This window comes from Gadus chalcogrammus, chromosome 2, assembly GCF_026213295.1.
Source record: "Gadus chalcogrammus isolate NIFS_2021 chromosome 2, NIFS_Gcha_1.0, whole genome shotgun sequence".
Lineage (NCBI taxonomy): Eukaryota > Metazoa > Chordata > Actinopteri > Gadiformes > Gadidae > Gadus > Gadus chalcogrammus.
The window spans coordinates 18,660,530-18,688,109 of NC_079413.1; the positions used below are offsets into that span (position 1 = coordinate 18,660,530).

The 27,580-nt window shown below is 51.5% G+C and overlaps 2 protein-coding genes across 2 annotated transcripts in view; both read left to right on the top strand.

Moving 5' to 3' along the window:
* Positions 1 to 15,761, top strand: part of prr36b (proline rich 36b) — a 39,295-nt gene extending 23,534 nt beyond the window's left edge. Inside the window, exons 2-5 of the mRNA XM_056604785.1 lie at positions 1 to 564; positions 1,640 to 1,706; positions 11,519 to 11,724; positions 12,277 to 15,761. The exon at positions 1 to 564 is cut by the window's left edge and continues 105 nt beyond it. Coding sequence (XP_056460760.1) covers positions 1 to 564; positions 1,640 to 1,706; positions 11,519 to 11,724; positions 12,277 to 15,710 — 4,271 coding nt within the window. The 3' untranslated portion in view covers positions 15,711 to 15,761. The remainder of the gene's footprint in view (positions 565 to 1,639; positions 1,707 to 11,518; positions 11,725 to 12,276) is intronic.
* A 7,751-nt stretch (positions 15,762 to 23,512) lies between these two features.
* pkn1b (protein kinase N1b) overlaps positions 23,513 to 27,580 on the top strand; it is a 30,351-nt gene continuing 26,283 nt past the window's right edge. Inside the window, exon 1 of the mRNA XM_056604792.1 lies at positions 23,513 to 23,995. Coding sequence (XP_056460767.1) covers positions 23,978 to 23,995 — 18 coding nt within the window. The 5' untranslated portion in view covers positions 23,513 to 23,977. The remainder of the gene's footprint in view (positions 23,996 to 27,580) is intronic.

Sequence of the window (27,580 nt, forward strand, 5' to 3'; positions counted from 1 at the left end):
TGGAAGTGCTGGAGTCCAACGAGGTTAACGAGGCGGGGCCGCCCGCCTCGGGGGAGGAGCCTAGCCAGGCGGCCAGCCCATTGGAGGAGCAGACAGGACCCCCGCCGATAGAGCTGGTTGAGGGGGAGGCCCCAGCGAAGGTCCCCACCACCAAGACCCCCGCCGACCCCAAAGCCAAGACCGCCGGCAAGGCCGGGGCCAAGACCAAGCCCGGGACTGCCGCCCCGGCCAAGACCGCCACCGGCTCGCGGCCCGGCACCGCCCAGAGCCGGCTCAGCAACGGAACATCCAAGACCAACGGGGTGGCCAAGAGTGAGGGCGTGGCCAAGACCAACGGGGTGGCCAAGAAGACCACCCCCTCCGCGGCCGACAAGAAGACCGCCGCGCCCGCCAAGAAACCAGCGGGCTCCACCGGCGCCCCGGCCACCAAGACGGCCCCCAAGTCCCTGGAGAAGAAGCCGCCAGCGACCGCTCGCCCCTCCAGCGCCCTGGGCCCCAAGAAGACCCCAACTGCTGCGCCAGCCCCCAAACCGGCTGCCGCGCCCGCTGCTAAGAAGCCAGCAGGTAACAACACTCTACTGCCCTGTTGTACTGAAGGGCTTATCTTTGATGTCCTTTTATTCTATTGGATATCTGTGTTCTATTGTTATTATTATTTTTCCTTTCATCATCACCTGTTACGTTACTATTTACCCTCAGCTCTAAGAAGGTAATCTAAAGTAGGCAGACCTTGGTCCACTAGTCACACAACACAGAGTCTCACAGTCTGAGACTCACTCTGTAGTTGGATGACATGTTACAGAACATCTAGGCGACTAGAGAGAAGGTCTGGTGATATGAACCACAGTAATACTCTACTGCAATACTATTACTATGCTATGATAAACTATTATTCTGCTACTAAGATATGTAAATACTGGTCCAACACTTAAGGACTGAGACCATTTTTAGTTTCTAGGTGAAAATAACCAGAAACATGAGCTAAAAGGGTTGATTGTTAGTCTTTGGGTGCTCATTGTAACATGATGAATGTGTGTGTGTTCTGTGCTCTAGTTAGCCACGCAGGAGTGAACAGTGCTAATATAGAAGTGGCCTAGATCCCAGCCAACGTGTCACTAGTTAGATTTATAACCTGGCCAATCAAAACGCTCTCTCATCTGAGTCATGAGGTCATTGCTTACATGCTGTAGTCTGTTTCTCTTCTCTAATATGCTCTCTCTCTTCCCTCCTCCCCTCCCTCACTCTCTTCTTCCCTCCATCACACCTTTCTCTCCCTCCCTTCTCTCTCTCTCCCTCCCCTGTGTCTTCTATCTCTTATCCTCTTCTCCCTATCCCTTGTACTCTCTCTCCTGTCGCTCTCTCTGCCATTCAACGTTTCTTTTGTCCCTCACTAATAATCCCTTTGTCTCCCTGCTTGCCTTTTCTCCTATTCTCTCTCTCTCACTCTCTCGCTCTCGCTCTCGCTCGCTCTCTCTCTCTCTCTCTCTCTCTCTCTCTCTCTCTCTCTCTCTCTCTCTCTGTCTCTGTCTCTGTCTCTGTCTCTGTCTCTGTCTCTGTCTCTCTCTCTCTCTCTCTCTCTCTCTCTCTCTCTCTCTCTCTCTCTCTCTCTCTCTCTCTCTCTCTCTCTCTCTCTCTCCAGCTCCAACCAAGTCCAGCTCAGCTGCCTCGCCCAAGCCAGATAAAGCTCCTGTTGCCAAGACAACCAGGTGGGTGTGCCTCCCCCCCCACCCACCCTATACTGATGTTTTTGTGTGTGTTTCTCTGCATCAGTTGCTACAGTCGTCCCTCGTCCCTCGTCCTCAGTTCCGAGGTCGCGTTTCCACCGCCGACAGTAACCTTATGGTAGGCTGGATGTCGATCGCCGCAGCAGCTACGTAAACATTGTGGCACAATAGCAGCGCGACACAGTGTTCGCCCAAGCTAAAGTTTTGCGTGACATGTCCATTGTCCAGAACAATACCTCGCGGGTACTGTTTGTTTGATTTAATCCCAATGTCACCCGTAAGTGACGATTCTGTCGACCAATCAACGGAGGGCGTGTGTAGCTCGAACTTGTCGGCACCTTTTCAGCCGTCTCAGTACCCCAACGGAGGAGTACTGTTGACGATTGCGAAACGAGTACGGCTCAGCCCGGCTCCGTCCGGGTCACGCACACCTTTGGCGGTGGAAACACGAACCGTGCCGCACCTTTGCGAACCGAACCGAACAGCACAGTCCGGTGGAAATGCACCATAAAGCCCCTCCCCCTGGTTTTTATTAAAAAACTAAAATAATCCCTCACACCACCGCCACCACCACCCCCACCATCACCACTGCTAAGCTCTTAATAAACACTAACACGTAATAAAGCTGTACGGTAGAACAGAGGACGTTTGTGGAACACATCCAGCCCTACAAAGACCTCCTGATCCGAGGTGAGGAGCTAGGGGGCCTGGTCTGGGAGGGCCTCTCCACTCTGGGCCCCTGAGGGCCTCTGACCCTCCACATAGAGCAGGAAGACCTGGTGGTCTACGTCAAGGTGCATCCTCTAGAAGTTCAATACCAAACCTGTACATCTCTGTGTGTGGATATAATTCATGTGTACTTATGAGTGTGTGCGAGTGTGTGTGAATATGTCTATCTGTGTGTATTTACGTGTGTGTGTGTGTGTGTGTGTATATGTGTGTGTGTGTCTGTGTGTGTGTGTGTGTATGTTCATCTGTGCGTATTCGTGTGCGTGTCTGGCAACATGTGCATGTGGATTCATGTGTATACGTGTGTGTGTGTGTGTGTTTGTGCGTGCATGTGCGTGTGCATGTAACTGGGTCAGCATGTACCTGGATCACGCTGGGTGACGTGGCACCACGGGGTGCTGTGAGCCTCAGCAGTGGACCTGAAAGAGGCCTCTGTGTGAGGATGATGATGAGGAAGGTGGTGACCCCCTGGGAGCTGACCTGGGGGGTCTGATGTTCCACACACTCCCCCCCATGTCTGTTTGTTCTTGTGTTTGGTGAATCACTGTCCTCTTTCTGTCTCTCCCGGTCTGGAATATGTACCTTAAAGGAGACTCGCTCTACTAATGTTAGATGATGTAGAGCGGGTTTACTGATAACCGGAAGGTTGCTAGTTCGATCCCCGGCTCCTCCTAGCTGCGTGTCGAGGTGTCTCTGAGCAAGATACCGACGAGCTGGCTGTCGCCTTGTGTGGTTGACTCCGCCGTCGGTTTGTGAATGTGTGAATGAATGGATGTCAGTCACTTTGGATAAAAGCGTCAGCAAAATCCCTTCAATGTAATTGTGGGGAGCCAATGCTTTGTGATTTCCAGTGTAAACTGTTTTATTGATTTTAGAGTCATGTCATTAGGGACACAGGTAGGGCCTAGACCTCCTGCTTAATGATAAGGTTGGACTGTGGACATTGGGGTTCGAACCCAGAACCCTGTTCCTTGCTCAACGACACAGGACAGTTGGTCACGAGGGCTGGGTATCGAACCAGCGATCTTCCAGTAGCCAGACAACCACGCTCCAGAGCCGCTCCCATGATGTAGGAGACATCTCAGACCACTGTTACCCCGCCCCCCCCATGCAGGCTGTCAGTATATGATAGATGATAGAGATGATGCAATACATCTCTCGGCCCGGAGGTGAATCAATACCTTACTAAGTAGTTCTGAAACGTGGCCAGATAAACACTTGGGCAATTGATCCCAGAGTACCAATAACTATATTCATAAAGTCATATGCATATAGATAGTGTGTGTGTGTGTGTGTGTGTGTGTGTGTGTGTGTGTGTGTGTGTGTGTGTGTGTGTGTGTGTGTGTGTGTGTGTGTGTGTGTGTGTGTGTGTGTGTGTTAGGGTTGCAAGGGCTGAAGACATTTCAGTAATGCCCAGTGTTAACAATGAACACATAAATCTGTGGATCTGGTCATTATCAGGAATGGAAGGCTTGTCATCACAGGAGCATCAGCCTCACCTAAGGTGTTAGCTCTGTCTGCTACGCTGGTGGTGCTTACTGGTAACTGGCTGATGCTAAGTAACACTGATGATGAATCAGAAGAACTCGTGCTCAAGTTAGCTCATGCCCAAGCAGGAATTATGTTAACTCACCTTTTCATTTGATTCTCTAGATCTATCTAATTCCACGTTATCGATTAAAACTAACAGACAATAATTGATAATCAATTAACTGTTAACATGAACCTAGTGTGTGTTGGTGAGTGTTGAGCTCAATGCTGGAGGCCAACCTACTGAAAGAGACCGAGAGAGAGATGTGTAGTTCATCTGACACACACACCCTTTCCTGGCAGGGGCGATGACGTGTGTGTGTGTGTGTGTGTGTGTGTGTGTGTGTGTGTGTGTGTGTGTGTGTGTGTGTGTGTGTGTGTGTGTGTGTGTGTGTGTGTGTGTGTGTGTGTGTGTGTGTGTGTTTGCGTGCATGTGCCTTAACACATCTATAAATCTCTCTTGGTTGAGTGTCCTTGTCTCGACGTTTAAACACGGCATCTCCTGATTGGCTGAAAGATGAAATACCACTCAGTTTTGAAGACACACCCTGCTTTGCATGGTACACACACACACACACACACACACAGACACACACACACACACACACACACACACACACACACACACACACACACACACAGGCATCAATCAAACATACCATACATTTACACCTTATTCCCCAAATAAATAAACCCACAAAGTGATGCAGTCAACCACAGATAGGCTCCGGGAATACTTTAAAATACAAAGATGCATGCTTCAGGCAGACAAACGTGAGCCATGGCTTTTTTGAGTGAACTAAGACACACTCTTTATCTTCCTCCAGAGAACCAGGTGGATATAATTAAGTTCCCCATCCTTTAGCCCGGCTGCTATGGTTCCGTTAGTGGTAATGCATTTATTACAACCATAGATTATAATGTGTTTCTATAGGGCTCTACTCAGTAGTCTGCTTGCATGCAGCATCCAGCCGCGGTCTTACCCAGGGTCGATATCCGCCCTGTGTTACACGTAATTCCTTCTCTGTTTCCACCGATTTGCTTGTTTTGCCTTCCCCCTTTGTCTGTCCAACAACCTCTATATTCATATTGTCGTGTTTTTCAGTTAAGGTATGATACCTTAGATTAAGAACATAAAGACTACAGCCACAATCTCCCTCCCCAGTCAATGCGGTCCTCCATCGCTAGCAGGCAGCCTTAACGCGGCCCGCTATAGCTGCAGATTAATGGTGCTGCGCTGGGTGTGCAGCCCACTATACACTCCTATATGGTCTTTACGGGGCCCAGCCTGCGTGTGTGTGTTTGTGTGTCCAGCTGCGTGCCTCCGTGTTTGTGCGTGTGTGCATTTGTGAGTGAGCACGTGTGTGATATCTGGACGGCAGCCTTTGTAGCTGGGAAGTCTCGCAATTACCGTGCACACCTTGACCATGAACAGCTCTCCATATGGCGTGTGTGTGTGTGTGTGTGTGTGTGTGTGTGTGTGTGTGTGTGTGTGTGTGTGTGTGTGTGTGTGTGTGTGTGTGTGTGTGTGTGTGTGTGTGTGTGTGTGTGTGTGTGTGTGTGTGTGTGTGTGTGTGTGTGGGATGGTTAGTTGGCTGAACACGTACCTATAGGCGTATGTGTCATGCTGGGCACCTCTTTCTCTCTCTATCGTCTCTCTCTCTCTCTCTTTTGCTCTCTCAATCGCTCTCTTGGTCGTCTGTCATGTGGAAGGTGCAGAGAGCGAGAGAGAGAGAGAGAAAGCGAGAGGGCAAGCAAGAGATGGATAGAGGTAGGGACTGTGGAAGATGGACGACGTTTGGACTAAACAGCTGTATCATTCACGTCACTCTTCACTCAACACACGTGTGTGTGTGTGTGTGTGTGTGTGTGTGTGTGTGTGTGTGTGTGTGTGTGTGTGTGTGTGTGTGTGTGTGTGTGTGTGTGTGTGTGTGTGTGTGTGTGTGTGTGTGTGTGTGTGTGTGCGCGCGTGCGTGTTGGCTCCATTAACTGGCCCTCTCGGGTACAGGCGTAGATTGAGTGCACCATCACCACGTGGGTAGCATGCTGTGTTTATGTAAAGTACAGACAAGGCTGGCGAATGCCAGTACAGTAGAGGCAGAGGCTAGACTATGCTATGCTACAGTACAGCCAACGCTAGACTATGCTATGCTAAAGTACAGCCAATACTAGGCTATGCTACAGTACAGTAATGGTGGTAGTACATGTGTGGTATTCAGGCTAGTCTACGCTAACATGCACTACAGAGGGAGTTGAATGCTAAGTCATGCTACCATACAGTGCAGTGAGATGCTAGGCTATGCTAACATGCACTACAGAGGGAGTTGAACGCTAAGTCATGCTACCATACAGTACTCTGGGATGCTAGGCTACGCTAACATGCACTACAGAGGGATTCAGATGCCAAGTCATGTTACCATGCAGTGCAGGTTACCGCCCAGCTATGATACACATTAATTTGAGATGCTAGGCTACACTAGCCCACGGTACAGCGGGATGCTAGGCTATGCTAATAACGTCTTGTTCCTCCCTGGGCGTGGCTCCAGGATATGCCCATATATGGGTTTTATGTCAGGGGAGAAGGGGGGAGGAAGAGGAGAGGAAAAGAAGGCAGGAGGAGGATGGGGGCGTCAACAACCACAAACTAATCACCAAATGGATTAAGTGGCAAAGGGTGTGTGTGTGTGTGTGTGTGTGTGTGTGTGTGTGTGTGTGTGTGTGTGTGTGTGTGTGTGTGTGTGTGTGTGTGTGTGTGTGTGTGTGTGTGTGTGTGTGTGTGTGTGTGTGTGTGTGTGTGACCACAGAGTCATGTGAGAACGATGCGGCCATGTTGAACAGCCCGCTGAGCCCGCTTCACCCAGCAGCCATCTTGGTTCTCCAGAATCCCCCGCCCAGTGGAGCAGGAGCATTAGGGGTCCGGGAGTCTGGTACCCTCTCTCCATGCTTACACTCTCCCAATTCAATAAAAAGGTGCTTTATTGGAATATAAACATTCACATTGCCAAAGCAGTGCAGGAGAAGCTCTTTACATCTCTCTGTCTTACTCTATCCTCCCCTCACTCTCCATCTCAAACACAATCTCATTCTATCTGCTTTACCCCCTCTCTGTCTATCCATCTCTTGTGCTCTCTCTCCCTCAGTAGTTCTAATCCTAGTATTACACACACACAAACCAACCCCTTTGTCCCTGCAGCCAGAGTCAACCTGCCTCCTTGTTATGTGCAGCTCTCTCTCTTGCAGTTCTTCCTCTGTGTTTAGCTGTTAGCTGGAGGCAGGAGCTGGCTGGTTATCAGCGTGCGTTCTCCTCTGACCTCCTTAACCACGTCTCCTCCCTGCGTCTCCTCGCACCACTGCTGGGCTCCTCACACCCAGCATCGCTTGATCCAAACCATCACTGTCGGATCAGCTCTCAGTCTGATACCTTCAGCAGTGTAAAGATAAATGTGCCCTACGGTACATTAAAGGGATACTTCACCCATTTAGAACCGGCGTTCTATCATTATAAAATCGCTATTGTAATATAAATAAATATATAAATAAATATCAGTCTAAACCAGTCTCCCCTTGTCCCATTTTTTCTCATCTAATTTTCTCCCGAAATGACGTCAAATGACGAGTTTGACGTCATTTCGGGAGAAACCTCTTGTCCCGCTAGAAGGGGACTACAACACACTTTTGGTGGCAAATTTTTCCACCAATAAGGAATGAGAGGGGGCGGGAGCTCGCGTACTGAGGGGGAATGAGGGGGACGGGAGACCGACAGGTGGGCGGGGCAGCGAGCACAATGCACTGTGGTAGTTGGAGGTTTTCTTACTTTGAGCCAGAGAGACCATGAAAACACTCTTTCTGCCTTTTTTCAGGCTAGGATGAACCGATTTCAATTTTTTTTTCACATTTATAATACATTGAATTATTTAATTCATAAAACCTTCATATTCCCACCGGTGAAGTATCTCTTTAATAACCATAGTATACATTATAGGTTAATAACCATGCTGTACGAAATCGGTTTATAACCATGCTGTACGTAATCGGTTAATAACCATGCTGTATGTTACTAAACTAAAACGCAGGTAGTAAGCAGCTGTACATTCATCAACTTCTGTGTACACTAAAAAGATAAAAGATTAATACATCTCTCTGTATGTCATTTAACCACACTTGATCCAAATAAGCTTAAGCTAAAAGCTAAAATCGTGTGTATGATAATAAAACAGTGCGTATGTTAACAAACAGCACCGTGACAATACAGAGCTCTCTGGCCGGGCTATCTGAGGACATCCCGGATAGTCCTGAAGGAAGTGACTGTCCGTTCCGGTTATAGTGCCGCTAGTCTGCCTCTGTAGAGCAGCACGTGTTAAATGTTAATTGGTTGTTTAGGTGGCAATCCCCAGGCCACTCATCAGGCTGAGTCTCTAATCTATCAGCTCCTCCGCCACGCCAGGGTTTACCTCCTGCGTCAGGTCTGAACCTCGCTGGGCTGCGTTGGCCGGCAGCACCACATCGTTTCCCCATTAGATCAACCCCCAGGCTCACCCCCATATACCCCCCAGCAGATACACCCCCACGCTCACCCCCATATACTCCCCAGCAGATACTGCTTAATGCTTCAGAGATTGTTATGCATGTTTTCACCCCTTCACCGCGGTCTCCGACCCCTCGGCCATTAACTCATCAGCGATGTTAATTACAGAACAAACAGCCGATGACAACCATGACGCCTTACCGCCCGGCCTCGTGTCCGCTGAGCGCTGGTCCTGTGCCAGGCAGCCGGGGGGCTTTGTTACACTAACGACCCCCGATGCACCACCAGACCACCCATCCATTGTGGCTGATGGCCCGCTCAGACCCTGAGCAGCACTCAGGAGGCTGGGTGCAGAGCCCCACGTGATACAGGGGGATCCATGTTCTCTCAGAGCCAAACATGAACTCGTATCTCTCGCGGAATTCTACGAGATACTATTTATTTATGTTTATGTTTATTTTTGTACTACTAATGAGTAAATCCACCAGACTCTCCTACCTCTTACCTCATCCTCTTATCCTGTTTGGGATCATCCAGATTAATAAGAACCACCCCCGTCCAGTGGTTTATTCCCTTCAGAACCAACTGCCTTTTCCTCCTGCCCTCATTGCTCGCAACCTAACGTAAACAAACAAACCAAAAGACTGCATACTCACAGAAACACACACACACTGTATTGATATCCTTTCAAAACACAGCCCTCTTTTATAACTGGAGTCATTAGCTTGTTGTGGTTTCTGAGAGCCTTCTGCACATGACCTAATTCAGGGTTCGTGGAAGTGGCCTGAGTCCAGTCATTGTGTTGGCTGCGTGTCACTGTCGAGCCACTGTTGGTGTCTCTGAGCTCTGAGCCCGTTCCATGAGCTCAACATCACACCAGTGTCTGAGCACGGCCGCAATGACTGGTTGTGCTGTGACTGTATGAATGTTGCACACGACTTGTGATGAACTCCGTTCCTGTCCAGACGCCAAGTGCCACATTTGAAATCCCCTGACACTCGCTTTAAAATCTCCCTCCTCTCCCGGTCTTTGTGTCGGTAATACCATAACCAAGCCCCTCACCGCAATGTCCTTTATTCCAGTATTAGACATAATGAGCTGCAGTTGAACGTGGTGGTTAGAGGATTAAGATGATGAGGACGATTAAAATGTGATATGATCAACCACCCAGGTGTGTCCCAACAATGGCTGGATGTGTTCCACGCCTCAGAGCGCGCCCACAGGCAGGCGAGAAGCGCTGCACAAAAGGTCTGTTGGAGGCGTTCACTCAGACTGCATCCTGACAGACTGCACCCTGACAGACTTACTGAGGCCTTTAGGTGGGAGTGGAGCACGGAAGTGATATGAAAATGCAGGGGTGGAGACTACCTGCTGCTCCTCCTCCTCCTCCTCCTCCTCCTCCTCCTCCTCCTCCTCCTCCTCCTCCTCTTCCTTCTTCTACCCCTCTTCCTCCTTTTCTTCTACCTCCACTTTCTGCTCATTCTCATCCTCTTCTTTCCTCCTTCTCCTCAAGCTCACCCTCTTCCTCCTCCCCATCCTCTGTCTGCTTCTCAGTGGATTAGAAAGCCGGAGGACCGCCCTTAACTTCAGGCATGATGCTATTTCTGTTCCTCTTACAGAATAAAATATTAACGCTGTGTGAGGGTCCCGAACTCATCCACCCCTCTCTCCCTTTCCCTCCCTCCCTCTCTCACCCCCTCCCTCCATCCTCTCTTTGCCAGGCCCCATTCTGCCAGATCATCTTCCCTCCCTTTCCTCCGCGTTATTCCTACTATAACGTCTTCCCCCTCCTGCTCATCTCTGCCTCCCTGGCTGCCGCACTCCCTCATCATTCCTCTTTACGTCCCTCCATCTCTCCTCCCCCCTCTCCTCTCCTCTCTCCTCTCTCTCCCTCCACAACCTACCCTCCATCTTCTCCACTCTCCTCACCTCTCCTTCCCATCTCACCTCCCTCCCCCCTCCCTCCTCTCCTCTCTCCTCACCTCTCCATTCCTCTTTCCTCTATTCTCCCTCCCTCCGTCCCCATCCCCCTCTCCTTGTCTCTCTCTTACCCTTGCTCCCCCTCCTCCCTCTCACCTCCCCCTCCCCCCTTCCTGCCAGTCCTAACTAGATGAGTGTCCAAAGGGTTAGGGCTTGCGGCATCAGGCGTCCACTGTAGTCTGGAGCCCCAGGAGACTAACAGGAGATGGGTTTTCTCTGGCCTGTTGGATCTGGTCTGGGCTGAAGCAGAACCAATGAGGAAAATCTGCAGTAAATGGAATTTAGCGTGTGTGTGCTTGCGCGTAAGTGTGTGTGTGTGTGTGTGTGTGCGTGTGTGTGTACGCGCAGTATTTTATGCAATGGAGCCATCTTTTGGCTCTTGGGTTGATTATTAATGTCTTTCCAAATGATTCACTTCCTGCTCTGAGAGTCTCTCTGGGTTAACCAACTCGTAGATGGTGGTGTAGAGTCGTTCTGGGACCTGACCTCTCAGCGGTAGAGAAGCTTCTGGAAGATGCCTTCACACACGGCTATAATAGATGTCTCTCTGACCTGGAGTCAGCCCATCACATCCTCATTTATCGATGTGCTTACATCTACGTCTATGATTCAGGTCAAAAATCTAAATCCACTTACAGGTCAGTCTGAGAACCATAAGAAATACAATCAACTCAGGAGTCGCTCAAACAACCCGCTGCCCAGCCTGGTGTCAGAAGTACAACTGGACAGAGTGCATGGTGGCTGTAGGATCAGACGCAAGGAGAGGGATTATTAGTGGGTTTATTGGAGATAGTGTATCAGAGATAGTCAACCAGCTTATCATTTTTATGTTTCTTTGTTCTTTACTCCTGCTTGTGCCTCGTCCCTTTAGTACACTGTGCCTCTGGAGACATCAGCTCGCCTCCAGGACGCACTGAAGCAGACAGAACTCTGTGTCTCCACGAACCCCTCCAGTGGAGGAGCTGACCTCTGACCCTGAGCCCCCCCCAGGAAGGTTTCTGTCTAACGTGGGGTTTGTTTTGTTCTTCAGACCGACTAGCGCGAGCCGCCCCTCCTCGGCCTCCACGCGGGCCCCAGGGACTGGCCCCGCCAAGACTGCCACCCCCCCGCCCAAACCGGCCCCAACCAGGACCTCCACCACGCCCAAACCAGCGGGCCCCAAGACCACCACCACGCCCTCTGCTGGCAAGACCCCGGCGCCACAGGCAGCCAAGACGGCCACGCCCATCAAGAAGGGTGAGAGGAGGGTTTCACTAATCAGTCATTTATTAAGCAGGTTAAAAGAGGTGGTACTGATCTTCTGTATGGTGTATTTAGTGTTAGAATGTACATGCTGGTCAGAGAGCGACTTCAGGTAGAGACTTGGCAAAAGGTGCTAAGATTTAGTCATAGATATAAATACACAGAAAAAAAACGGAACTATTTTTTAAATCATTACAAGCCATAAAACGATATTTACTGAACAATATTTATATTATATTTATTTTCAATAATCTTTATCATTATTTTAGACGTTATTGTAAAGAAATCGTGAAACGAAAAATCCCACGTCCCAATGGAGATTTTCAACAGCGTACACACAGATACCTCCGGTAGGACGGTGACCGTAGACCAGGTTTGTAATGTTTGTAAAACAGTGGTCTCGTGGTTAGGGTCCCAGCCAGAAGGCTCTGGGGTGCACCCCCAATGCATCCTGGAGCCAGTTGCCAGTCTGGCTCCTCTGGATGAAGGCTTCAGTGACCTGATCAGTGAGCTGTAATGTTAACCTCCCTGGTTCTCTCTCTTCAGATGTTTCCAAGCCCTCCACCCCGGCGGCCAAGAAGCCCGCCGCCGCCCCCCTCACACGCCCCTCCCCCGCCGCTAAAGCCACCAAATCAGAGCCCCCCAAATCCTCCCCCAAACCGGACGCCGCCGCCAAGAAGCCCGCCGCGAGCAAGGCTGCCGACAGCAAGACGGCCCCCCGGCCCAAAACGGCGGAGGCCCGGGCCGCACCCTCCAAGACCCCCGGCCCCAAAGCGGCCAAGGCCAGCCCCAAGAAGACGGTGGGCAGTAGCACGCCCACCCCCGTGAAGCGCGGGCCCAAGGGCGTTGCTCCCGAGACCGCAGAGATGGAAGCGGCTGGGGTCACCGTCGCTGTCGCGGCTGCGGTCGCTACAGCTGCCGCCGTCATGGGCGGAGCGGAGGAACCCGCGCCCTTGGCAGAACCAGAGGTTCCTGTCGTAGAGGAGACTGCCGCGATGACAGAAGGCCTTTCAGCGGAACCCACCTTGGAGATCATCGCAGAACCGGCCTTAGAGGCCACCGAACCTGCCAGAGATCCCACACCAGAACCTGCAAGAGAACCAACACCAGAACCTGCAAGAGAACCAACACCACAGCTGAGGGAATCAACTCCAGAGCCCATGAGGGAACCAACTCCAGAACCAGAAAGAGAACCAACTCCAGAGCCCATGAGGGAACCAACTCCAGAACCAGAAAGAGAACCAACTCCAGAGCCCATGAGGGAACCAACTCCAGAACCAGAAAGAGAACCAACTCCAGAGTCCATAAGGGAACCAACTCCAGAACCAGAAAGAGAACCAACTCCAGAACCCATGAGGGAACCAACTCCAGAACCCATGAGGGAACCAACTCCAGAACCCATGAGAGAACCAACTCCAGAACCCATGAGAGAACCAACTCCAGAGCCCATGAGGGAACCAACTCCAGAACCAGAAAGAGAACCAACTCCAGAACCAGAAAGAGAACCAACTCCAGAACTCTTGAGGGAACTAACCCCAGAACTCTTGAGGGAACCAACTCCAGAACCCATGAGGGAACCAACTCCAGAACCAGAAAGAGAACCAACACCTGAACTGAGAGAACCAACTCCAGAACTCTTGAGGGAACCAACACCAGAACCCATGAGGGAACCATGTCCAGAACTAGAAAGAGATCCATCCCCAGAACCCTTGAGGGAAACAACAACAGATCACTTCAGAGAAGCGACCCCCGAGCCCACTACGGAGTCAGCCTATGAATCCAACGAGGATCCAGAAGGGGCCTCAATGCCCTCGCTCTCGTCCCAGATGGACATGCAGTACTTCGGCACGTCGCCCGGCGTGTCGGCCCCGTCTCTGGGCACCACGGTCATGTCTCCGCCCTGCTCCCCCCCCGGCCTGTCCCCCGTCCACCAGGCCCAGAGCCCCCCCCCTGAGCTGGACCTGAACGCCCACTCAGACCCTTGGGGGAACCGCCCCGCCCAGGCTGCTGAGGACCTCCGCATGGACCAGGTCCTCTCCGACTCGGAGGAGGACGAGAAGTTCAGAGAGAAGGAGGAGGAAGAGGAGGACGAGAAGGACTTCATCTTCAGGCCCGGAGGCCTGGGGGAGTCTCCTCCAGGCGACCTCCACATGGAGCTGCAGCCCCCAATGACGGGAGCCGCTCACACGGACCACTTCGGCTCCCTGATCTCCCCCCGGGAGAAGGAGGTGGAGGTGGAGAAGGCGGAGGAGGAGATCAACGAGGACAAAGACGCCGGCGAGGACGAGGAAGACGAGGAGCAGCGGCGCCTGGGCCACCAGCCTGCCGACGACTTCCAGGTCGGGGCCTTCGGCTGCGGCGGGGGGTCGGCCGGTTGGCACGGCGACGACGTCCTGTCGGGCATGGAGTCGGAGGACGTGAGCAGCAGCTGCGCCAGCAGCCGCCAGCAGGGGGTGTCGGACCTCAGCAGCACCCAGCACATGGCACTGCTGGACGGCACCCAGAGCTCGGACGCCCTGGTGGACAGCAGCCTGCGTGGCTCGGAGGGCGACGGCGGCTTCATGGGCTCGCCCAACGTGGAGACACTGGCCGGGGAGGAGGACGAGGACGAGGACGAGGAGCGCATGGACGACATGGACGTCAGCTCGGAGCGCGCCGAGGGCCAGCGGCACCAGAAGGACTTCAGGCAGCAGGAGCAGGAGGAGGAGGAGCAGGAGGAGGACGAGGACGTGGAGATGCACAGCGAGGGCGTGACGGAGAGCGGCCTGGAGAGCTGCGAGAACGCCGACGAGGACGACTTCAACGAGGGCGAGCGCCTGGACAACCTGAACCGCGGCGGCGCCCAGCCCGCCCTGTCCCCCGCCTCCGCCTGGGGCCAGAACAACCCCTTCGCCGACCCCTGGGCGCAGCCCGCCGTCCCGCCCGCCGCCGCCCACAGCCCTGGGTCCGACCGCGGCGCCGCCGAGGACCAGACCCCCACTCGGGGGTCCCCCGCCCGCTCCCCGGCCCAGGCCTGGCTGGGCGCCGGCGGCCCGTCGCTGGCGCCTCAGTCTGAGCTCCACGGCACGCAGGAAGAGGAGGAGGAGGAGCAGGCCCAGGAGGAGGCCCTCCTGGCTGCCCCGCCCATGTCCCAGTCCTCCACCCTGAGCGGCGCGGCGCTGGCGGCCCACAGCGGCAGCGAGACCAGCACCCCGGAGGAGCTGCACGACTACGACAGCAGCTCGGGGGTGGAGTCGCGCTCGGACAAGCAGCAGACGCCCGTCCCGTCGGCGCGGCACGCCGACCTGGACCAGGACCTGGGCATCCATCTGGAGAAGGGCGACGGCGAGGAGGAGGAGGCCGAGACGCTGCCCGCCGACGAGGTCATGGGGGCGGGGCCCCCCACCGCGCCAGCCTCCGGCCCCTCGTCGGTCTCCGCCTCCGGAGACGAGGCCAGCGACGCAGAGGGCGAGATGCACATGAAGGACGCGCCCGCGGGCGGTGACCCCGCGGCCCTGGAGGAGGAGGACGGGGGCGGGGCCACGCCTCAGTCGGCCAACTCGGTGGCGTCGTACGCCTTCGACTGCACCAACTCCAACTCCAACGCCCACTCCACGGCCGAGAGCTGCGGGAAGAGCCCCGGAATCTTCTCCCTGGAGAACGAGGACCAGCTGCCAGAGGAGTGCAGCCCCGCCCTCATCACGGAGATGACCCTCACGCCCGGCGCCGCCCAGGGCCCGGACCCCCCGCTGGGCCAGGACCCCCCGCTGGGCCGGCCCGTGGACCTGCTGCCCCTGGGCCACCCCGCCGAGGGCCTGGAGCAGATCCACTTCGGCCTGGGGGGGAAGGGGGTGGAGCCCAGAGAGCACCACCTGCTGGGGGAGGAGGAAGACGAGGAAGATGAGGAGGAGGAGGAGGAGGAAGAGGGGGAGAAGGAGGACCCCTACTACTCCACCACCATCTGTGATAAGACTGATAGCTTTCTGGCAGGTAACGTATAAGCCCCGCCCCCCTCCGCCCCAACTCACCTGGAATGCACCTTTTCCCCTCCACCCCCCCCCACCACTGCCACGCCCCGTGGCTCATTCCCCCCCCACCCACCAACCCTCCCCCCGGTGAGACCAGAGGAAGATTGTAGAAAACGGTTTTGAAACTAAAGGAAGGAGATGATGGAGGGAATAAAATATCAAACAAACTTTAGGTTTTCCAGACGCCGCCTCCCGCTGCGACGCTCGACTGCTCGGAGGGTGTCCGCGTACATTAGCTACTTTATAGTAGAAGGTTCCTACTAATTAGCATTGCTTTCCCTTTAGCACCCCCCCTCCCCCCCTGACCCCTGACCCCGGGGCACTGACTGATAGTCCGGAGTGACTGAGCTTTGAAAAAGAAAAGCATAAAAAAAGGACCCTGAATGGACTCTACCTGCCTGTGTATTTATCCTACTGTTTTTACCGAACTACTTGTCGAAAGTTCTCTTGTTTTCTTTTATATTTGCTTCTTTGTTTGTTGTTCTTTTGGTTCTGTTCCCCCCCCCCCCCCCCGCCCCCGCCCTATGTCCACTGACTGTGTTCTCTGTAGTTCAGCACTCTGAGCGGTTCTGTTCTCCTGTTCTTTGAGATGTTAGCTCTAAATAAAGCTCCATATTAACCACCTCGTTAGTGAAGGCGCTAGCGTAACCGTTTTCTAGGCTGGGGCGTTCCCCACGACGCTGTAGGTTGTCAAGGCTTGTCATGTATGCGGTCACATGTACAGTACGTGATTGGTTGCGGTTGTTCCCCCCCCCCCCTCCCCCATCACTCAAGCGATGGTTCCCCTGCGTGCTTTCTGAGATGTGACTGTGATAGTGAGCAGTGGGTTTTAATATTTCAACAGTATCTTTGCATGTTTAACTAACAATGAAAAAAATAAAGTTGTGTACTACCTAGCGGGGCCCCGCCCCCACACTAGCCACGGGCCTCAGCCATTGGTTCTCACTAACTAGGGTTTTTATTTTTTCCTCTTCAAAATTCCATTAAAACATCATTACAAGGCCCCCGCTCCTGTTTCTTCTTTTCCCAGCATGCCTCTGTTGTCGCCTTGTTTACGTGTCGTCTGGTTCCCATGGCAACGCACCCGGCCTCCACACACCCGCCATGCAAACGCCACGCGTAAACAGGAAGTGGAGTTGACGAATGGTGTTGATTGGCTAATGGAATTTTGCTGCCGTGGAATAATGGGGGTTGGACCCCAGTGTGGTCCGAAACCCCCCCCTCCGATCCCCCTGTCCCCCCCTCCTCCCAGAATGACCTCATACCTTGTAACCTTTGGGCTGGTGGGAACCGCGACCAAAACACAAACACGTAGCAGGAAGGAGCTCTGAGCCAATAAACAGCAGACAGGAAAGGGCCTGTTGACCTCGTAGGATGATCCGAGGTTCAAGTACTCAAACCTCCTCGTAGAAATCATTAACACTGAACACATTGACTCTATGTTTATAAGAACAATCTAGCAATGTTTTCAAAAGTGAATGTAATATTGCTCACATATAAGGCCAAGTGTGAGGGGCAATATTTGGTTCTAATTCAAATCAGTATTACAAATAACTGAAGTGAAGTTCTTGAGCAGATCTAGTAACATTCTATTAGACCCATGACATCCTTAGACCACACGTGTTTGTAAACAACTCTGGAACACCTCCTCCCCCTCCTGACCAATCAGTACGTGAGAACAGGAAGGAACTCTGAAACTCAAGAGTCGCAGCTACAGAACACTTCCTGCAGGTTTCCTCCTGAGTGCCCTGTGACCAGGTATCTTAGAACCTTAGAACCAGACTCACACTACACAGACCACAGAAACTCAATCCCCCAGCATTAACAGGGGCAGAGGAACACTTTGGACTTAAAGGATGATTTGCAACGGTTGGATGTCATGTTACTGATTCTGATTAATGTTCCCACTGAGGAAACAATGGTCAGAAATGCATTTCATCACCATGACGAAAACCAAGGCTAATTCGTCCAATCAGATCGCTGCCCTTAGCAAGTACATAGATCCAAAACTATGAAAGATCCTGAAATCCTCATTATCCAACATTCCTACCATAGAACTAGAACGGGTCAATTAGTACAAAGTTAATGTATAAAATCACATGGCTGGCAGGAAGGCTGGCTGTGTGTTGATGGGACTTTAGGAGGTCGTTCAGATACTTCATTAGTGAAGACCTCTTAGGAGCCGGTTAGAACAAACAGGAGATCAATAGGAGGTGGGCTGATGGGATTGGAAAGACCCTCCCTCTAACGATATGTTTATAATGAGCCTCTCTCCAGAGGAAGTCTAGATGGTTCTACTGCTGCGGTATCAGCCTTTTCCCTGTGCATGAAGAGTTAGGACTCAGGAGGGGAGGGTGCGTCCCAGTTCTGACATGTGGACCGCTCAGGGACGACTCAGAGCTCCTCAGGTCCGATCCGGTTGGGTTTTCCGATTTGTCCCGCCTCATGTTCGATAAATCGTTTTAATTGTTCGGTCTATCATATAAAGAGAACTCTTTCTGTATGGGAGGGCCCTGTCTACAGAGCCAATGAGCTGGCAAGATGAGTCTGGCTCCCAGTATGATTCTGGTTCCCAGTATGAGTCTTGTTCCCGGTCGACCGTAGTGGAGAGGACCCGACCATTATGACACAACGGAGCGCCGAGGCTTCCCTCGTTGGTGGTCTTATGTTTCGTTCCCCTGGTCTTCGTCTGTTCGGTTCCTTTAGTTCCTTTGCACCCTGTCGCCTCGTGACCTCTCCTCCCGTCACCCTGTCCGTCCGGACCCCCGTCTTGGTTCTGCATGCCCCCCTAACGGATGCCTAGTGACCCTGCCTGTCCCCAGGGGAGGAAGACCACCTCAACGAGGAAGAGGAGAAAGACCAGCCCAACCGACATGAAGAGGAGGAAGACCAGCCCTACCGAGAGGCAGAGGAGGAAGACCGGCCCCACCGAGAGGAAGAGGAGGAGGAAGAGGAGGAGGACAACCACCAAGAGGAAGAGGAGGAGGAAGACGACAACAAAGACGCAGCGGAGCTAGAAGATCAGGAGCGGCTCACCGGCGCTCAGGAAGACCACCGCAACCACAACCGCCTTCACGGCCTTCCATTCGTTCCCGTCGTCAACAGCCACTACCTTGCGCAGGTTCCCGGGAACCGTCGGCCCATCGACCCCACGCTGGCCGCCCACTTCGCCCGGACAGCCCCTCCCCCTCCGCCCTACGCCCCGCCCCCCTGTGGCGGGCAGCAGAGACAGCAGGAGCAGGAGGAGGAGCGGCGCAGCAGGAGGTGGCAGGAGGAGGAGGAGCACCTGCGCGCGGTGCAGCAGCGGCAGCTGGAGCAGCAGCGCCGCGAGCTGCTCCAGCTGCAGCAGCAGCAGCAGCAGCTGGAGGCGGGCCGGCGCCGGCAGCTCCTCCAGTGGCAGCTGGAGCTGGAGCAGCAGTACCGCCTGGCGCAGAGCCGCCGCAGCCCACCGGGGGCACTGTCACCCTCCTCCGGCCTCTGCACCATCTACGAGGCCATGGAGACGGGCGAGGAGGGGGAGGAAGCGGGGGAGGAGGGGGACAACCTCAATGCTGCGGACGCCCGGCCCCGCCCCCCCCAAGAGCTGGAATGGAACCGGCGGGTGGACCTGGTGCAGCAGCTCATCAACCAGACCCTGCTGCTGTCGGGGGGGGCGGGCTGCGTGGCCCCCCTGCTGCTGCTCCCCGTGGGGGGTGGCGGCACCCTGAGCCCCCTGGAGGCCCGCCTCTGGCCCACCCTGCTGCCCCACTTCAGCTCCGCCCCCTCGGCCAGCGTGACCTCGGTCAGCTGCTACTCCCCCGACGGCGGCTGCCCCGGGGGCGACTGGACCGTGGTGGAGGTGGAGACCCAGCACTGAGGGCACGGCCCGATTGCCCGGCATAACAATCAGTCAGCCACTCAGCCAATCACAACATGTATAGATAAAGGCAGTCAATGAATCGACTGATAAAGTAAACAATCGACCGAACCGATCAGATGGTCGTCTGTGATTAATACGATGCAGCTTCATCGTTATTTGGCCCAAAGGACGGCATAAATCAGGGTTACCGTGATGCAAGTATTGAAATCACCGTCACTGGTAACTTTTAGCACAAAACTAAAAAAGCCTAAAACTGAATCATGATCCCCTATTCTGGTGATTAATATATATTATATTAATAATAATAGAATGTGGTTAGTCCTTACGTAATTATGACAACATAAGCACGGTCCATCAAAGTTACGTTGCAAAATACGAATCAAGTTCTTCCTAAACTCTTTTTTTGTACAGGTATGTTACTGATAAGCTATCATTAATTATTATTTATATTTAATTAATTTGTATTCTGTGGAACCGTGCCGGCTTCGACCAGACAACCCTTTAATGATGTCCGACTGTTGGCCCCCCGTAGCTAGAGACCAAATAGTCCCCCAAGGGACCCAGCTGTGACTATTGCACTTGTTAGACTATTTATTAGATTTTTTCTAGCCGTTTTATTTGCGGTCTTCTTTTCACCGGTAAAAGTCCGTTCATCGTCTGTTTTATAAACGAGCTCAGGGTTGTATAAAGAACTGATTTAGGATAATACTTTAGGATCGTTAGGTGCAACACGGTGTCTGACTTTATTTAAGTGTGTGTGTGCGTGCGTGCGTGTGTGTGTACCCCCGTTCGAATCGGACTGAGCGGGGGTGGGAGGGAAAGTGAGAAACCCGAAACAGGACTGGGTTGTTCAGCCTTCGCGGTGGAGGAGAGAGCATCAAGGAGGAGGAGGGGGAGGAGAGGGAAGGGGGAGGAGGATGTACCGACCACCACGTGGCTGGATGTGTGTGCGTGTGCGTGTGCGTGTGCGTGTGCGCGTGCGCGTGTGCGTGCGCGCGCGTGTGTGTGTGTGTGTGTGTGGAGACACCGTGGCATTCCAAAGCTGGAAGCTCATTTCCGGGGTCGTCGGTCTTTAATGCGTTTCCGAGGTTACGGATGATGTCAACGGCGGCGGAGAGAAAGGAGGACGTGTGAGATGGTGACACTGGGAACCATTCAGCCCAGCAGACGTTACCGTGTCACCAGTAGAGCAGCCGGCCTGGCGACAGACTCATGTTGGAGGAACTCAGAGTTTGATCAGCCAGCGTTGGCCAATATGCACTGATCGCCAAATTATTTATCTTTTTAAATGATTTACTATTTTACAAATGTTTTATGAGTTGTTTTAAAACATACAATAATATCATAAATATTAAATAATAATAATATTATAAGCCATATATTATAGAGCACGTATAAGTGTGGTTTTAAAAGTTTATTGTGAATAGATTTTCTACTGTAACGTTCATCAATGCACCTGCAGCGTCCTTTTGTTCCTGTGGCTCAGTAAGTAGCAGCAGCGCCCCCTGCTGGCAGTGCTGGGACTGTGTTCAATAATTTAGTACGAATAATGCATTATATTCGAAGGTATTTAGTTAAATCTATGTTGCGTTTTCCTGTTCTGTATAAGTATTGTATGGATCCTAAATTATTCTCTGCATTATGTGTGCACTTTTGTCGCCTGCGTCTGTTTGAGTAGCATGTCAGTTTTAACTAGTCTGCTGGTCTGCATGCATTCAGCATATCTTATGTTACTGTATTTTTAAAAATACCTTATACTGTCGGATTTAAAGTTAACAAGGCTTCCGAACATATGCACATATCTGGGAAAATGTAATAATATATGATACATATAGGCTATGTAGGCTCATCAATAAGAAAATGAATACAAATACAAATATATATTTATTTATATAAATATGACTTATACATTGGCCATTGTTTAGAGGCTTATATTCTTAAAAGACTCCAATTACGATCATGTATCGAGGGTTACAAATTTTAAATAAAAACATTGAGTTATCTTCCTTTAATTGCGTACATTTATTAAAAATAACTGAATGTAATGGGAGAAATGAAAATGTCGACCCATGAAATGAAATTAATAAATAAATTCGTTTCAAAGGGTTTTTTGACGTGTATCACTTCTAGTCCTATTTTAATATGTTTCAATTAGCTTGAGTGAAGCCAATAAAGGGTTAAAAACGGATTATTGTTTTTCGTCGTTGGTTGTTCAGGTCCTAATTAGGTTTTCGCTGCCGGTAGTAAGGCTGCTACATGCTAACCATGAGGCCACTAAAGGCTATCCTTTTTATCGTTCTAATGGATCGTCTACAAATCTATAACCGTTATTATTAGGGAAATGTGTCTTGTGAGCAAATCAACCTCAACATCATTATTTAACCTCAACGGATATTATTCGTGTTTTTGGAGGTTTGATCATTTGCAATATCAATGGATGCCGGTAGAGGTAGAGGTAGAGGTAGAGAGGTAGAGAGGTAGAGAGGTAGAGAGGTAGAGAGGTAGAGAGAGAGAGGTAGAGAGAGAGAGGTAGAGAGAGAGAGAGAGAGAGGTAGAGAGAGAGAGAGAGAGAGAGAGAGAGAGAGAGAGAGAGAGAGAGAGAGAGAGAGAGAGAGAGAGAGAGAGAGAGAGAGAGAGAGAGAGAGAGAGAGAGAGAGAGAGTACCACATGGTTGCTTTGAAATGTTGACCGCCCCAGACGGACCGGGGCCCCTGAGCGTGGGGCTCCCCAGGCCCCGGTGAGACCAAGATGGAGGGGAAATGTGGGAGAAGATCAACCAATCAGGTGGGGGTAGGAGAGGTCACGATGAGGTCAGCGCTACGCAGGAGGTCAAACAGGAATATGATGAATTACGATATGTAGGACATTGATATTTAGCATGGGTTATTAATGATACAATGTGTTTCATCAATATTTCTGGGGTCTAAATAGTATTAATGCAGCCGTATGAAATATGCATATTGTATAATATGTATTATTATGCATAATGATATGTTTAATACAGAATGTTGTCTACAGGTGTCGCCAGATACACTTTATTAAAATAAAACAATCGTGTTTTCCATGCTTCCTGACGACAGCTAAATGATATAAAATGAAAGCTCAAGTTTCAGACCTATCAATATGGTAGCATTGTACATGTATAACATATTTTGGAAGATCATTGATTATTGTCATCATCCCAACTTCATATTTTGATGTAAGCAACCATTAATTTAGTATGAAGTAGTCTATGCAAATATGTGTACCAGCCCCGTGTGAGCAGTGAAACCATTAATTATATCATGTTATCATGAGGGACAGGAAAATACAACGATGAGAATTTAAAGCTCTATATTTGTGCTGGGACAGATTACATTATTGAAGTGATTGTTATTCATCTCATTTTTAAATGAATATGCAAATGATGTATGATATAGCTTATTAGTTATATATAGAGATATATAGTGTGATATGATATATATATAGGCAAGGCAACTTTATTTATATAGCACTTTTCATACACAAGGCAGACTCAAAGTGCTTCACATATAAACATTGTCATACAATAAAATAAAATAATAGATAAGTAAAAGAAAACATATGCAAAGAAATGAGTAAAATATAAAGTGCAATGTATAGTGATATATAAAGTGATAAATTATATTTCTTTATGATATATAGTGATACATAGTAATACATAGTGATATAATGAGACATTGTATACTGATTCATAATGATACATAGAGTGATACAAAGAGTGATACATATAGTGATACATATAGTGATACATATAGTGATACATAGTGATACATGATACCTCGGCGTGTGTTGACGGACACATTGAAACCGCTCATCAACAGGTTTCGGGGCAGACGTGACCGAAGCCAGAAGGCGCGCTCCTCGCGCCCTCCGCCCCCCGCAGCGTCCTCCCGCCCCGCGTGCTCCCGCTGTCCCCGACCGGGAACTCCTCGTGCTCTCTGTCGTTCACCAACAAGCGACACGCGAACATTGCTATCGACCGGCTCGCGTTAACCGGTGGCTCGTGGGTCGGGCGGAGGGAGTTGTCTGGACCGGACGGTCTCGTGCAAGCGTCGCTAGTCCAGTAGCAGTCCGGCTCGTGCTCCGGAGGGATCCGCTCGCCTCACCTCCCGGTTTACCGCGCCCGAGACGCCGCGATGGTTCGACTCACGGACTCGCGTTCGCTGCAGCTGAGGGAACCGGAGGAGCCGTTCGACCGGGAGTCCGGGAAGTTCGTCTTCAACTAGTTTTTTTATTTCGCTCCCGTTTCGCACGACAGAAAGCGTCGCGCGCGTCCCGCGATGCACCGGGCGCGGTGAGGCGCGAGGCACCGCGAAGAAGTTCACCGCGTCGACCTCGAGCGGCGGTTCTTCCTGAACCCATGATGGCGAATAACGAAGTAAGTTCGTTGTGTGTTTTTCCTCTGTCCTGTGTGTGTTTCTTCTGTCCTGTGTGTGTGTGTGTGTGTTTCATCTATCCTGTGTGTTATCTATCCTGTGTGTGTGTGTGTGTGTGTGTGTGTGTGTGTGTGTGTGTGTGTGTGTGTGTGTGTGTGTGTGTGTGTGTGTGTGTGTGTGTGTGTGTGTGTGTGTGTGTATATGTGTTTTCTCCGTCCTGTAAGTTTCAAGTGTGTCTGTCTTCTGCATAGTGTTTCGTCTCTCCGCGGTCTCCTATAATAACAGACTGTGTGTTGACCTCTGACCTGGTGTTACCTTCGTGTCTGTTCAGAGGACATCTGAACCGGGAGGCGGGCGGGTGTTATGTTACGTCAACTTACCCGGGGAAGTGGGAGACAGTAAAGAGGGACCGAACGACTGCTCAGGGGAGATTGGAGCCAAAGACTTCTCTGCGTTAGACAGAAGTTGTGAGTGTGTGTCGGAACGTCACAATAGAACGAGTGTGCTGCTGTTTTACCACAACAGACCGGAGACGGTGTACCCCTGACCGTCACACCAGAGCATCTGAGCAGGCGTCTGCCAGCTGAGCTCTCTGCTGGTACTGCTGGTACCAGCTGGGAGCTGAGCTTGCAGACACATGCACAGGTGTGCTTGGAGACGCCTGTGCAGGTTGGTATCAGCAGTTGGGTGTGACGTCACCTGCAGTCAGGTGTGTTCTGACCGCAGGTGAACACTCTCTGGATCTGGAGGTCATGATGGTAGCCCACCTGGTGAACATCTGGAACTGAGGTCCACCAGGTAGAAGGGGCGGATCAGAGCGATGGCCACACCCCCACAGGTGATACCTGTGGAAACAAGGAGAGGGAACTAAACGACACATGCACGGCACGCACACATGAATGCACGCACGTTCACACTCACACATCTGACACTTTGAAAGTTTTTTTATGGATGAGAATGATGAGTACGATGATGATGGGGTTAGATGGTCACGGCTGCGGTGGTTTGATGTTGGGTCGCCGTGGGGACGATGACGTGATGATGGGTTGTTTGATGATGATGAGGATGAAGAGGATTGTCAGGGTTCATGATGTGGACTGAAGCAGTTGGACCACAGCCCACTGTTTGGTAACACACCTGGTGTTTGTTTATGTTGCTGAGACGATCACACGTGCACATGTAAACACATACACAAAAACCCACGTGCACCAACACGAACACACACACATGCACACAGATAGACACATGGATGCACATAAACAGGAAGTGGGAGGTGGGAAATCATGTAAATGTTGGTCAACTCTCTCTCTGTCTCTCTGTCTCTCTGTCTCTGCCTGTCTGTGTGCGTGGAGGTGAGACCTGCAGCCGTCTGACCCGTCATTCATTATTCAAACCGCTGGTTTCCTGAAGCTCTTATGACGAAACGATCGCTTTTTTTTAGTTTTTAAAAATAAAATTCTTCAACAGCTGACTTTGTATTGATTGATCAGGGAAGGGCCGTCGTCAATAACAGCCATTACCTTACCTAGTCTGTCTGTCCGTCCGTCCGTCCGTCCGTGGATAACTGTTATGGTGTAGTATGATGGTCATGATGGTTAATAGGATTAGGAGGCTGCACTCCTCTGGTACTGGGGTAGCTTAAGCACTTAGACACACACACACACACACACACTCCCTGATTTGATGTTAGTATTACACTGGTCTGTCTGATACAGACTGGTAGACCAGTGTAAAACTGGCTGGGACCAAGCTTGTCCTAAATGATTGGCTGCTGAGACCCCAGGTTACTGGTGACCTGCCATCCTCCAGTATGAGGCTAGAGATGGTAAAGGGCTAATGGTTAAGGGTTCAGGGCAGAGGTTAAGGTTTGTAACTAGCCGGTTATCAGCTGGCCTTTAAATGTGTCCTACCGCCTGCAAACTGACTGAGACTGGGATTATTATGAGATGAGGAACGTACTCTGGGATGATCTTCCTTACGTTCTGTAGCGACACAGGGACTCTTTCAGCCTGTGTGTGTGTGTGTGTGTGTGTGTGTGTGTGTGTGTGTGTGTGTGTGTGATCAGTGTCTCTGTAATCCTGTGAGCTCTATGTTTGTGGTCCACAGCCTGCATCATGTGGCAGATGTTGTTGTATATTAGTGGTGGTCAGGGTGTAGTGTACACAACATGTCTCTGAGGCTGATACAGTATGTTGCTCTAAGTTGTTAATGGTGGTGCTGAACAATGACCACGTTATGGTCACTGGTCTCCCAGAGCTACCAGTTTGGGATGTAAGGTATAGTGTATAGTATTCAGAAGGAGAGGAGTTTGCGGTTGGGACAATAAGAACTCTTGTTCTTGTTCTCTTGTGCCAAGATTTAATTAAAGTAATTAAATCAATCATATTTTTATATTATTGTATTACGTAGTTAACTGTCTAGGCTCTTCTCAAGAGCTTTGAAAAGGGAGGCAGATGAGGAGAGAGACGGGGGGGCTTTGGGGCAGATAGGGAAGAGATAAAGATGGAGGGAGAGAGTAAAGAAATGGAGGAGAGGAGAGAGAGGAGGTAGAGAGATAGGAGAGAGAGAAATCTGTCTAGACAGAGGGATAGAGGGAGGGGGAGGGAGAGAGAGAGAGAGAGAGAGAGAGAGAGAGACAGTGAGGGAGATGGGGATGGGGTGGGGGAGGGAGGGAGATGAGACTGGGAGATAGACAGGGAGATTGAGGGGAGGGAGATGGGGGGAGGGGGGCGGTGACCTGGTTGTGTTCGCTCTGGGCCGGCTGGTGTCCGGTGTCTTGGCGGCGCTGGGGTTGGATGTACTCTGATTAAGGAACACCTAACCCAGGCTCCACGGGCGCCCAGGGACAGTGGCTCCTCCCCCACCACGCCCCCCCCCCCCCCGACATTGGGCCGAGTGTTCTGCTCCCAGCGAGCTCTGGGAGAACCCCACCCCATAGTTATCACCAGGGGAGGAGGAGATCTGCTGATATCCCATGATGCAACAGCCTTGCACCAGATGCTCACCAAACCCAACCTTTTCTATCTCAACACTCAAACTTAGCTCGAGCGTCACCATTTAATGACGTACCAAAGATTTTGTGTGTGTGTGTGTGTGTGTGTGTGTGTGCGTGTGCGCGCGTCTCAGGAACACAATACCCTCAACCATGTCCCTCCGAGACTCCGAGTGTTTAATGTGATACCTAAACTAGCGACTTGCTCCGCCTCCTGGGAGCAGGGAGCAGAAAGGTCCTCAGAACGGCGGGACCTTTAACCTGTCACTCAGACCGCATCTTTGTTCTGAATGGCAGTGGGACACTGGTACCGTGAGGGGCCAGTGAACCCGGGGGGGGGGGGGGGGGGGAGGAGAGAGAGAGAGAGAGAGAGAGAGAGAGAGAGAGAGAGAGAGAGAGAGAGAGAGAGAGAGAGAGAGAGAGAGAGAGAGAGAGAGAGAGAGAGAGAGAGAGAGAGAGAGAGAGAGAGAGAGAGAGAGAGCGCAGTAGTGTGTATGACCACCAGTTCCTCTCCTGTTGACCCTGCTGATCAGCCGCTACAGACTGCGTCACTAGAATGTAACTCAGATTTCTAATGCAGATTCATACCAGCTAC